The 12,769-nt window shown below is 36.2% G+C and overlaps 1 protein-coding gene across 1 annotated transcript in view; it reads right to left on the reverse strand.

Moving 5' to 3' along the window:
* The window catches only part of PCCA (propionyl-CoA carboxylase subunit alpha), a 274,019-nt gene that overhangs the window by 147,807 nt on the left and 113,443 nt on the right, over window positions 1-12,769 (reverse strand). Inside the window, exons 13-16 of the mRNA XM_015631135.3 lie at window positions 10,093-10,236; window positions 8,306-8,380; window positions 3,101-3,169; window positions 2,214-2,289 (exon numbers count right to left, since the gene is read on the reverse strand). Of these exons, the coding sequence (XP_015486621.1) occupies window positions 2,214-2,289; window positions 3,101-3,169; window positions 8,306-8,380; window positions 10,093-10,236 (364 nt within the window). The remainder of the gene's footprint in view (window positions 1-2,213; window positions 2,290-3,100; window positions 3,170-8,305; window positions 8,381-10,092; window positions 10,237-12,769) is intronic.

Consider the following 12,769-nt stretch of genomic DNA (forward strand, 5'->3'; position numbering starts at 1 on the left):
AGTCACCCTATACCCCACTCCCATCCTATGTGAGTGAACAAGCATCTTTGTTTACAGAAATTGCAAACCTTGAGATTTTAAATCTAAAACTCTCACAGTGCACATCATTACTACAACTGACACTGACTTCAGCTGGTATTACTTATCTAAAATGCTCTTTAATGCTTCTGAGTTACTTCATGGTTTACAGGGATAAATACTGTGTCTCTAAAACACCATGCAAACATAAATGCTGCTTCCCAGGAAATCAGAGGAACAAGGAGGTTGTGTTGAGATCTGGAGCATACTATTCAGGATGACTGGTAATCGCTAAATAGTTAAGTACAAGCTCACTACCCAAACATAAAACCAAATAACTTCAAAATAGGTAAAAAATTATCCTGTATCTTTTACTACTAACGAAAACTCAAGTTGGAAGACTTCATGTGTGGCACTTTACAAAAAATCAAGGTAGTTTAATATTTTGTTACATAGAACCCCAACATTGTGAAGCAAAAATATGCAGCATCATTTAGTGGGGGGAGAGGAACAAAAAAGGAATTCTGCACATGTCAATGCAGTTTACAACATTACAGCTTGGACAGTTTCTACTAACTACCCTATCAAGAGTCATTCACACTAGGCAAGAGAAGAGATACTTCAATATCCACAAATGTTCCATTTTAAATAAACACTGAGAAGAAACTACCAGCTGTGTATAACAACACAAAAATCCCAGTGGTTTTCAAATGGAAACTAGAAATGTGTTCTGAAAATTCATCATTCATTTTGAAATCTGTAGTACATTAAATTTTGTGGTTTGCAGTATTTAGAAAAAAAATCCACCTATAGTTCATGAATTACCTCTTTAAATGTTTTAATAGACTAAAAGCTTTCTCAGATAGCAATAGTACAGATATTAGATGTGATGTATGTATGCATACTAATAAAAAGACTGTAAAAACCTCAAGAATAAGAATTATTACTTTTCAGGTGTAAGGTCTCATATCCTTCACAAGTATTTATAATCTGTGGAACTGTTATGAGCTACATCTGTGTAAAACACCTAAGCACAAATGATCGGTCTCCATCGCAAATTATAGCAATACAAGACAATGCTCCATACACATTTGCCATATACTCATTAAATAAAATACTTTTAGCATCACTTGCAATCAATACAACAGAGTGTGAATCCAGAGCCTGTCTCCATTAAAAACAACACCAACAAATCCACCTCACATCAATCTAACTAGAGCAGTATAAATTTCTTTCTCAAATAAATTTACTCAGCTGTTTTACAGCAGTTTACATCAGCACATTGTACTGCAATAGTCTAACAGCTCAAGTTGCACCAATATAAATCTATGTTAGAGTTAGCAGTTCATTTACAATGGCTAATCCTACCATGTATCTAGCTATACTGTGGTAGAGGGATGGTCGTTTTCCCCTAGACAGATAAATCTTTCAAGTTTGACAGGGCAAATGTACCATTTAGCAGCTCAGCATTAAAGCCAAACCAAGTTTTAAAGAAACTTCACAAAAATTTTTACCTCTCTCATCCTGAGTTGTCCTTCCTATTTTTCATAAGGGACAGAGGAAGACCTAAAGATTCCTGCCACACAAAACATGACTTCCCTCACCAAAACTTAAAAAGAGTGAAAGTGGTCAGGGCTGGTTTTACCCCTGCTGCCTGGAAAGCCTGGAAGAATGGCTGCATCTCCTATGCAATCAGTGAGCAAAGCTGAAACACATGCTGATCAACAGCCTACATCTGTATCTGCCCAAACCTAAACAATAACCTTAAAAACAAGAGAAATATATATATATATGTATACACAATCAACTACTGCATTGTGATAATATTTAATTGCAATCAATGTATTAAACTCCTAAAAAATGGCAATTACTTTAAATTTCTTACTGTGCAATGGCCTTTTTTCCCCCCTCTACAACATAACAAATCAATTACATGCTACCATTCAGTGAGAACTATCAGTTTTAAGAAATTTCTTTAAATATTTATTTTAAAATATTCAAGCAGATAATGAAGAAAAAGAAATCTCTTTAGAGTTGATGTATCTTCTCAGCTTAATTAACACAAGCTTTTCCTGTTTCAATTTGCACTTAAGAAGTGGGAACTTTGCTCAATTTGCTAATTACTACATTTTCAAGCTGTTTTCTTGAAATAGATGACAGCCTATCACACTAGGAATCCAAATTCCTCTAGTTACCTCGAATTACGTAGTTGTCCAAAGCCTCTTCCATTCTTTTTAGTGCTTCAGCTCTATTAGAGCCATAGGTAATCAGCTAAAAAAAAAAAAAAAGTATTTACATTTCCAAGAAATTAGGCGTTTGTCTCTAAAATTTGAATTGCATTTAAAAATTAAATAGCTTTGCAGAACTTCTGCAGTCATAAAACCATTTCTTGACTATTACTGTATTTGTGCTACAAAGGCTCCCTGAAACATCTATAAAAAGCTAAGAAATCTTAACCCATTCAATGAAAGAAGGCCAATCACTTTTCCTTCATAAAACTTAAAGCATCTAAACAAGCTCTCAGAAATCCAGACAAGAGGTTCAATATCCAAGCTGACTCACCAGATTCCTAATGCCTAACATACTCCTAAGATATCATTTTCTTGAGGACTGAACACTATGATGTAATTTTTTAATTTTACCAATATATTCCTGATGATTAAAAACTAATACTAACAGACACTATCAAGCATTTCTTTCAATGCTTCTTTTTGGAAGCCAAAATTATTGACATTTACATCCAGGCTAGACCATATTAAAAAAACAGATTGGCAGTATCTAAATCAGACAATAAAGGCTAGTGTTTAAATTAGAATCTTCTTATTAATTAGAAACTGCAAGATAAATAACTACAGTGTCAAAAGGTAAAAATTTTATTTAGAAGTGACACTAGATTTCCTCTATTCCACATCTTCCTTCACTTCTTTTGTATTCCCTTGAGCCTGGCACTTTCATATTCCCTATGCCTGGCACCTTTAAAATATTGATTTACGAATCCTTTACTATTCTCTCATTTAAAAGATCTATGTATAAAATCAGCACTTCATACCTTTAGAACACTGAGAAATAATAATCAACTCACTTTCGAGATCATGGGATCATAATAAATGCTAATGTCACTTCCTTGTTGTATACCGCTGTCCACACGTACCTTCAAAAATAAGAAGTAAAAATAATTATATATTACTGGAAAAAAAAAATTTCAACATGAGGATCAAACCTACTCATCAGCCTTAAACCATAACCCCCACAAAGCTTATCGCATACATTTTTCCCCTCTGGAAAGACTAGAATAATTGTTTGTTTTCAGAGAATCTGGGAGGAGGGAAAGGAAGACTTTTTCCTTCACCAGCAAAAACACTTGCGAATTAGTCTTTCCTTTAGGACAAACTTGACTGTAATCTTGAGTTCATGGTCAAAATTCTCTTTTGTTCTCTAGAATGCACCATAAACAGAGTAAATCTGATCTAAGAATTTCAGCTGTGTTACACTCGCTTCAACTTTAAACACATTCAATTCTAATTTAATCCCTGTAATAAAAGACAGTTGTAATTATTTTTCTGGCTGACACCTGGCATGAGGGATGACCCTTATAATCACACCCTTTCTGCATCTATATGTAATCACATCCCTCATGTTCTGCTACAACCCTTCCAATGGCTTCAGTAGGAACAGAAGTAGGGAGGATTCAGCAGGAACTTTGGAGCTCTGCTTATCAGCTCCATAGGAATACTGAGCCTATGGTTTTCATGTCTGTAACACTCTCCTTCTGTCTCACCCTCTCAACTGTTAAACTTTTTTTTTTTCTGTTGTTGCTCTCCCCCCGAGGCTTTAATGTTTACACAGCTTTTTCCACGGCTTTGCTTTGTAAGGACACAGCCCCAATTAAAGCTCTGATTCTGCAATATTCATGGAAAAAAATAACACGAGTTCAAAAATTTCTTTTGAAGAGGCTGATTGCTGTTAACCAGCCAACAAGTTAGTTTGTGTATTGCTGATTCTTGTTTTCATCTCTCAGTTTGATTTCGTCACTGTAACAATGAGGTTAGCCATGTAAAACTTTTCAAATGAGCAATTTCTGGGGAATAAATATTTATTAAATTGCTGGTTTTGAGCGCTGGAATCCGAAATATTTTTTTTAAAACTAATCAAAATAACTCAAGTGATAAATGCATTCTGGGGATCATAAGGATGGAGGGCTCTAATCAAAGCTGTTGAAACAGCAGGGCTCTGATATACTGCATTGTAAAGGGGGTGGGAAACAGGGTCCTGGAATCTCACTTAAATCTTCACCTGTGGGAAAGAACCTTTGTAATAAACAGCGGTTCATCTGTCTGCAGCAAGGCAGAAAAAGGTCAATGCAACGGCTGTTAGGCCTTTAATATTTTAATTTAGGCAATTATCAAGGGACCACATGTAGAACCTCTTGTCTAGAGAATCCACATGAGGGCACGATGATGACTTTATTATCCAAATGACATAAAAAGATACCCTAGCAGGTGTATTCACTTTATTCAGTAAGAAACAGTGTCTAACTTAATTTTAGGACATGTATTTATTTTAAGAAATTCTTTTATTCACATATTTATATTCATATATTTATATTTACATATTATTGTTTCTGTACTTATTCACATGTAAAGGCAGCATTGCTTCTGTGTCACTTTAATAGCATCTTAACTGAATGTGTTTTATCTGTGCTTAACTGGGCTCCCCACTACTCAGATCAGGTACATTAACATTAGCTACTGATGAGAATGTAGTTCAGACATGTCATGATTACAGAAAAAACATGCAGTGTATTTCTCAGCTTCCTTTCTTCCAGCTGCTAAACCATCCTTTCTCACAGAACGGCTGCCTATGTGTAAAGTCAATGCACATGTTCTCACATTTAAATCAGAAAGAATTAATTTACCTACTCAATTAAACTCAATAAATCCCCTGCCCATGATATTTTTTTTGTAATTCTCAATAAATACATACATAAGACAAGGTATGACGTACATACTCAACAGATACTTGAATTCTACTGTGACTTTTGTCTCTGAAGTAGCACCTATAAAGTGATTGCACACAAGCATTCAGGGGTGCTTTACATATGCATAGGTAAGTATTGACACATGTATGTCATCTTTTGGCAAAGAAAAAACATATGAAAGGTGCATAATTCGGACATAAGCACATTAGTCAGGCCCTAAAGTTAACTAAGACTTCTGAGGCTGCCAGCTATATGTTCTGCCTGCCTCTGTGTTTCTGTTCATATATAACATGTACATGACCACTACAAAATTCACATTTTTTCCTAACTACAGTATCTTGAAAAGGCTATAGTGAATATAAAGGACTTGAACTACTGCATAACTTCCTTTAAAAAAAAAATTCTGAAGTCCTCTGTGGAAGTTCACAAAATAAACTCAAGATGACTGAAAAAATGACAGCAAAAAGAAATACATTTATATTATCTTCAATTCTCCCTGTGGTGCTTACATTTTCAGATCCTGGTAACAGTAGGTGATTTTATAAACTATATGGTGTGACAGAACTTAATGAATATTGGATGAACAAGAAACCCTAATTCAACAGATACTCACTACAATGTGCTGAACTTGATAAATAACAGTAATATTTATTAGAACTGCAGCATTTACTTCTGTTTAACATATTCCCTTTCTTTTACCCAGTATTTAAGATATTTAGGAAAAGCTAGGGTCAGAGGTCCTGCTGTAGCCTAGAGCTCATTCATATTACAGCCCTGACACTTTATTGCTGTTGTACTATCCTCATGTGTTACTGCATTAGGATAACAGCAAAAGGAATGAAAAATGTTTAAGGCGGGGGGAGGGGTGAAGCACAATCTGTGTCTCAGTCCTGCAATAAACTCTTAATGCATCAAATTCCACTTAGGAACACAAACAGATTCTAGTATTTCTCAATTCTTTGCTATATCTGAGTCTAACAATTTTCTTTTCCTGGTAAGAGTCATTAAAATACCAGACTGGTGCTCATACTGACAGAAAGCAATGCTGGAGCTCTCCAGATATGGCAGAGTATGTTGTGTAGGAGCCACTAAACATCAAAGCTCACTGTCACACATCAGGGGCTGGTTTGCAGCCACCTGTCTTAAGCTTCATTATCAAAGGTGAAAAAAGTTTGGTACTTATGAGCGCCATGTTAAAAGGAAATTACAAACTACCTGACACAAAAATAGCCATCATATTTCCTCCCTATGGCTAAGCAAAAGCTCTCACACAGCCATGCTCACCAGCTCCACCAGCATGAGCAGCTGACACACATGCATGGTAGGCAAAAAGAGCTAACTTGAGACACAGAAGAAATGAACTGCAAATACATTTGGAAATACACGTAAGCTGAACTTGCTGTGACACACTACAAGTCTCTGCTAATTTTTCTCAAGCCAAATTGTTGACAATTCTAAAACCTAAAATGCAGAAAACAAACACCATGGCACAATGGGCCTGTAACGCTGTACCTTTTTAGCCGTATTAATTTTGTTCTTAGCAGCATGACATTCTCAGGAGAGAAATCAGTTTCATGGTAGAAGAAATGCATGTATTAAGACACCAAATCACGAGTGTTTACATAAAAATACTTTTTCTATTTTTTAATATGACAGTGGAAGTAAACAGGAAGAGAAAGCCTAGAGACTCCATATGAGCTCCTCAAAACCATTGCTCTGAAGCCTCCAGTGTAATTAAAATCTCTTTCTTTGGTACCACGATGGACTAGGTGAAGCAATCAGGCATCTCCCACCCTTCATTTTCAATTCACCTCTCCCCCTAAGCACAACTCCCAGCCCACCCCGTCTACCTGACAAGTGACAGCCCAATCTGATTAAATGCTTGCTAGGGAGGGGACTCATGGGCCTCCATGACAGGCCAAAAGTGATCACCATGGAGATACATAATTACAGCTGTCAACGCGTCTACTGTCCTGCTGGCATCAATTTGATTGCTCCCAGCAATAATGATAGACAAAGCTTAGTGTGCACTCTCCTACACCCAATCACTTTATCTATTCCGTGGTCCATTTAGCTGACATGCAACATTCACACAAGCAAATAACAGCAGTAAGCAGAACATTTAAGGCATTTTAATTGTTTTTTCTTTGTACGGATGGCTCACAAGCGCAAATGTTATTACATAAAACTCCTGCTGCAGCATTAATTGAAGAAAGATTTGGTGGGACAAAGACTGTAGGGGGTATAGTTTGTCCATTATCACTTGTACTTTCAACAGGTCTCACGTTTGGAAAATTGCAAATTGCAAAAACTTGCAAGGGCAAAATGTTTGACATCGTGTTAGCTATTACAACATGGTGAAAACTTCTAACAACCATAGAGTATTCATTATAAATTCTTATTAAATACACTCTTTGTTTCATTAAAAAGAAGTTTAGATACATCCAGTGATACCTTTTTTCCTCATCTCCTCTTTAAGAGCACATAATGCCTTTTAGATCTTCACAATTTTTTTCTGCTTTCAGGCTTTGAACACAGCATGAAGCCTTAAAGACCAGAAAGGGTCAGGTCCCTTTGGAAAGTACACGGGCAAAAACAATTTTAAAAGAGAAATAAATCATATATCCAATAACAACTTCACATTTAAGATCCCGCCTGTAATTTCTCAGTATTTTCCGTGCAAGCAATCAGACTGAATAATTGTATTCACAGATGGTACAGTCTCATCATTGCACTGACACAGTGTCATTCATGTATATGTGCACTTATAATTTAAGACTGCCTTGATTTTACAGAAAGGCAGTGTATTTGCTCTTTACAGCCAGCAGAAAACAGTGTTTGTTAAAACACCTATTCTGTATAGTTAGGCTGTATCCTGAAACACATAACAGCCGCTGAAAGAAACTCCTCTTTAAAGTCTACAAAGCTAAACAAAAAGTACTGGTAGTTTTTCACCACTGTCCCCAGTTCTTTATGATTTAAGAGCTGACTCAACAGTTCACTGTCATTTCTAATGACCACAAGTATATTTACCAAAGTCTGTCTGAAAATCTTAAGCTGAAAGTTATAAAACAAACTATTTCAACATGTATTGGTTTCCTGTTATATCCAATCTGAACATTTTTCACCCAGTTTGGAACTGTTCACTTTTAAGCATTTTTTCAGGTTGCACAAATTAGTACTGCCATGTCCTGTCCCCACTCTGGCAAAAATCTTGAAAAAAGGCTTGGTTTACAAAGGTGCTGAGTATTTATAGTCTTTATATAAGAGACACTCAGCACCTACAAAAATCAGAACAGAGTTACTTACACTTGGCACATGCAGTGGTTCCTGATACTGAGACAGTTTACCAATGGATGGCAGGCCAAAAGATTTGTAGGGGTCCTGGAAAAAAATTCAACGTGAGAAAGCATTAAGCTTTTACAGATGTGGAGCAGATAAGCTTTGAAAGCTTCAAGTATAATAGAAACTGCTACTGGAATGACTGTTTTCTTGCCCAGAATTACTTGTGTTGAAGAACATTTCTTCATCCATCTGCCCCCACAAGTCCAAATAAAGAATGGAAGTATATAAAATCTCTTGCACCAGTTAAAAAAAAAGAAATCAGTATTCTGACCCAGTATTCTATACCCAGTTACAATGTACAAAAACACAATATACAAAGATGACATTTTCATTAGCTACACTTGGAAGAAGGACAGGAAAGCATTCAGGAGGCCAGGCTTGAGAAGAAAGTATAAGGAAAAATTTTTGGAGATAAAAAGGGCAGCTAGAATTTCACTTATCTTAAGAAGTCAAAGTGATTTTTATGCCACTGGAAACCTCCTACATTATTGTACATAACGCAACACCAATAAAAACCTAATAGAAAAACAAATAAATATATGGCCTACAAAATAATCTAATTCATGGCAAAGTAGTTGGATTCATTACTTATAAATGTGAAAAGATTTAAGATGAACAAATTAAAAAGCCCAAGCATCAGTTACTCCAGGGTACAGCCTACTAAAACTCAAAATAGCTTCCATGCCAGTCACAGGGCAAATATTTATTCTTTATCAAAATAGTCTGTAAAACTTGGAATCAGTAGAGCAATTTGGAGGTCATGTGCATGTCACAAAGGGGAAAAAAAATCCAACCTCAAATAAGATGGTCTAGGTAAAAAAATTCCCAACAGTTAAGAAAGGGGAAAAAATGTTTCAAGGCGCTCATTTAGTTTTGAAATGCAGAGCTACCTAAAATGTTTCTGAAACTAAGGGAAGGAAGATAATATTATTTTCCAGTCCCTATCCCTGAAAAATGTTCAAGGCCAGACTGGATGGGGCTCTGAGCAACCTGGTCTAGTGCAAGGTGTCCCTGGCCATGGCAGGGAGGTTGGGACTAGATGATCCTCAAGGTCCCCTCCAACACAAACCACTCTGATTCAATGACATTTTTTTTTTAATTAACACATTTTCATGTATCAAAAGTGACAACAAAAAGACATTACCTCAAAATGTCTTGAAGGTGCTTGAAAATGTGGCTTAAATATTCATAAGCTTCTTTAAGGTGAGATTGAGACTCGTACCATAATTATAGTTATCATTTTGGAATGTGCTTTGAAAGTTTATCCTATAAACTGTAGTTCCAGAAGATGTGTAGCCTGGTTTTTCAACAACCTTTTCGAAAGTTTTATTAAAACAACAAAAATTCTCTAAGACATGGAATTTCAACTGTGTTTTTAAGTCAACAAGTTTCAACTACACATTCCAGAAACCTGGAAAGAGTAGTTAACTCTGGGGTAAATAAGTCCAGCATCATTAAATGTGAACTGAACATGCAGGCTTATTTCTAATGATATTTGCTTACCTCTTCCTTTTACCATTTTTACTTTCAATTTTCAGGAAAAAGCTATGTCGAAACACACACCATATTTTTAATTAAAAAATAAGAACTCTACAATTCTACAAAACCCCATTAACCATTTGTGTTACATGCTCTAAATCATGACTTTCATATGATATTCCTTGATTTCACCTTGGCATCTATCCACACCTGGGTATTATTACGCCACAATTCAACCACCTACCCCCTCCTCCCCATTACCACTCATTTACCTCAGCATAAACTCGACATTCAACCGCCCAGCCGTTGATGGGAATATCAGCCTGTTTGTGCCTGAGAGGGTAACCCTTAGCAACACGGATCATTTCTTGGACTAAGTCCAGGCCGGTAATGCATTCTGTGACGGGATGTTCAACCTGCAAGGTCAAGAACTGTCAGTCAGTAGGTAACAAAAAGCAACCAAAAAAAAAAAAAGCACCTCTCTGTAAACAAACAGAGATAAACAAGAAATTCAACCAGCCAAAGAACAAAGAACGAATATGTTTCTCTTTTGGTCTTTTTCCACCAAAAAAAAAAATCTACATAAACTCCAGCAACTGCTGTCCTTGCATGGAAAACACCAAAAAAAAAAAATATATATAGCAGATTACTAAAACTCAGAGCAGCATACAGAAGGAAAACTAAAGAGGTGACCTCAGAGGATCTGGGGATTTGTAGGGGTTTATTGTTTGGTTGGTGTTTTTTTTTACTTATTTTACAAATTCAATGCACCTGATGACAATGAGTTAATTTTTCTTTGTCTGGAAGCTTTTCCCTTTCAATTTTGTTTTGAAGACACTCATACTGTAGAGCCAGAACTACATTTTAACTGAAAATCTCAAAGTAGCTGATAATCAACCCATTCTGCTACACTTAACATGGCACGTACAGGAGCTGCTACCAATTTTCCACAGAACCGGCCTAGCCTATATCTCACCCATTCACCTTCTTTCACTAACCTGTCCTGACAAGCAACCAGATTAACGTAATCTTGCATCAGCGCAGTGTAGCAGAAATGAGCAGATGGATCCTTCAATTCCCCTCCCCTCCCCACCTCCAGACTTATCTGTTTAGTGCTTAGCATGCACAATAGCTGGGCTGGACCAGCAGAGTGGCTCTGCGCGCTCAGCAAATTGCCGCTAACGGCTTTGGAAGACGCTGCCCTGGGAATTGCCGTCGCTCGCGCTCACGCGGGATGTGCGTACAAGCATGCACACATGGACGCGCGTAACACGTGCACACACACCTCTGCCTTCAAATGGGCAGAGAAACGAGCACGTTAATGAACTATAAAGCATTTAACTAGGCATAGGGCAGTAAAAAGCAACCAAGGTGGTTCCTCTGATCGTCACCACATCAATCAAGTAAAAGGTAAGCTAAAAGTATATTCTTTGCACAGGAATAGCTATACGACCTTCCACACAGAAATTATGAGAGAACTGCCATTTTTGCTATGAAATGTTTGTGCTCCAAGGGGCAAAATATCTTATGAAAATGCAATTTGCAAGTGTTTTATCGTGAGATGTCATACTGCGTACCTTCTCCGACACAGGAAAAGGTCACTGACCAAACCACTTGTCTTTCTTCCTTCAAGTATATAGTATTAAGGAAAACATTCAGTCATTATAACAACACTGTAGCTTAGCAGAACAAGTAGATGCTTTGGTCTTTAAGAAAAAAAGCTTTGTAAAAATAAACAGATGGCATCCATAATTAGCCCTGTGTGTGCTCTGAGTTTGTTTAGAGTTTCAACAACATTTTAAGACGTTTTGACATAATTTTAATGACAAATCATCACCGAAACAAGCACCTATTCTTTGAAGGACAAAAGTGACATTGAAATGGGAACCTGATTATACAGTTTAAGGATGTACCTTTGGGATTCAATCTTGATTCTACCTAACACATGATACTCTCCAGCATGTCAAGTTTAATAACACCATTTTGAGAATCTATGAAACATCTCATCTATCCTGCAGTGTTAAATTGAGGCAATTCCATTTCTATTAAGACTTAAAGTTTCGATTAAAACTCCCTAACTTTTAATAGAAAGTTACTTAGCACACATTCATATTTGAACAACAGAACTAATTTTTCTACTTTGGAATTTAAGTTTTAAAAGGTTACCTTTGAGCTGAGAACATGTTTGGAATTTTAACATTCCACATAATTAAAATACTTTTTATTTTTCCAAAGACATTTGCATTATTTAGTTATACTGCCATTTTTCTTGGATAGCAACTGGCATTCCAGATTCAATAGCTTCATTGTTGTTTTCAGTTTTATTGTTGATGATCAAAATAAGATGGAATGTCTCTGAAAAGAAAAATATTTTTGTTGTTTGGTTCTTACGACTCACAAACATTTATTTAATCCATTCTTCAATACAGATCTTTGACTTGGTCAATATTTTCTTCTGTTTCTTCAAAATACTCCCTTTGTGTCTCTACACAAAACAGCATTCAGAAAATATGTATAGGAAAAAATGTTGGGGGATTTTTTTTGGGGGGTGGGGAGAAGTTGTTCTACTTTATTTTAGGACTCTGCTTCAACTACTACTATTTAGGCATAACATAGACAATTCCAATCATTTGGGGTACCAAATACATTTTAAATGCATTTTCGTATTCATTAAGACCATCAGATGACCAAAATATGAACTTTAATCTTGAAATCTCTTCAACAACTATAACAGCCAATTGACTAAAGTAATTGTAGCTGTTATAAAATCAATCTTATAAGCTAGACTTCAACCACTTCCCTCTTTTCCACTTTCTACTTCAGGTGCCATCTTCATTCTGCCTGCCTGTTGGATTTTCTTCTATTCACTTTCTTCTCCATCCACAGCCTTTACTTCCCAGTATATAGAGACTAAGTCAAGTACTAAATTTTCGACAAGACGATTGCATG

Source organism: Parus major, chromosome 1 (assembly GCF_001522545.3).
Source record: "Parus major isolate Abel chromosome 1, Parus_major1.1, whole genome shotgun sequence".
In the NCBI taxonomy this organism is placed as follows: Eukaryota; Metazoa; Chordata; class Aves; order Passeriformes; family Paridae; genus Parus; species Parus major.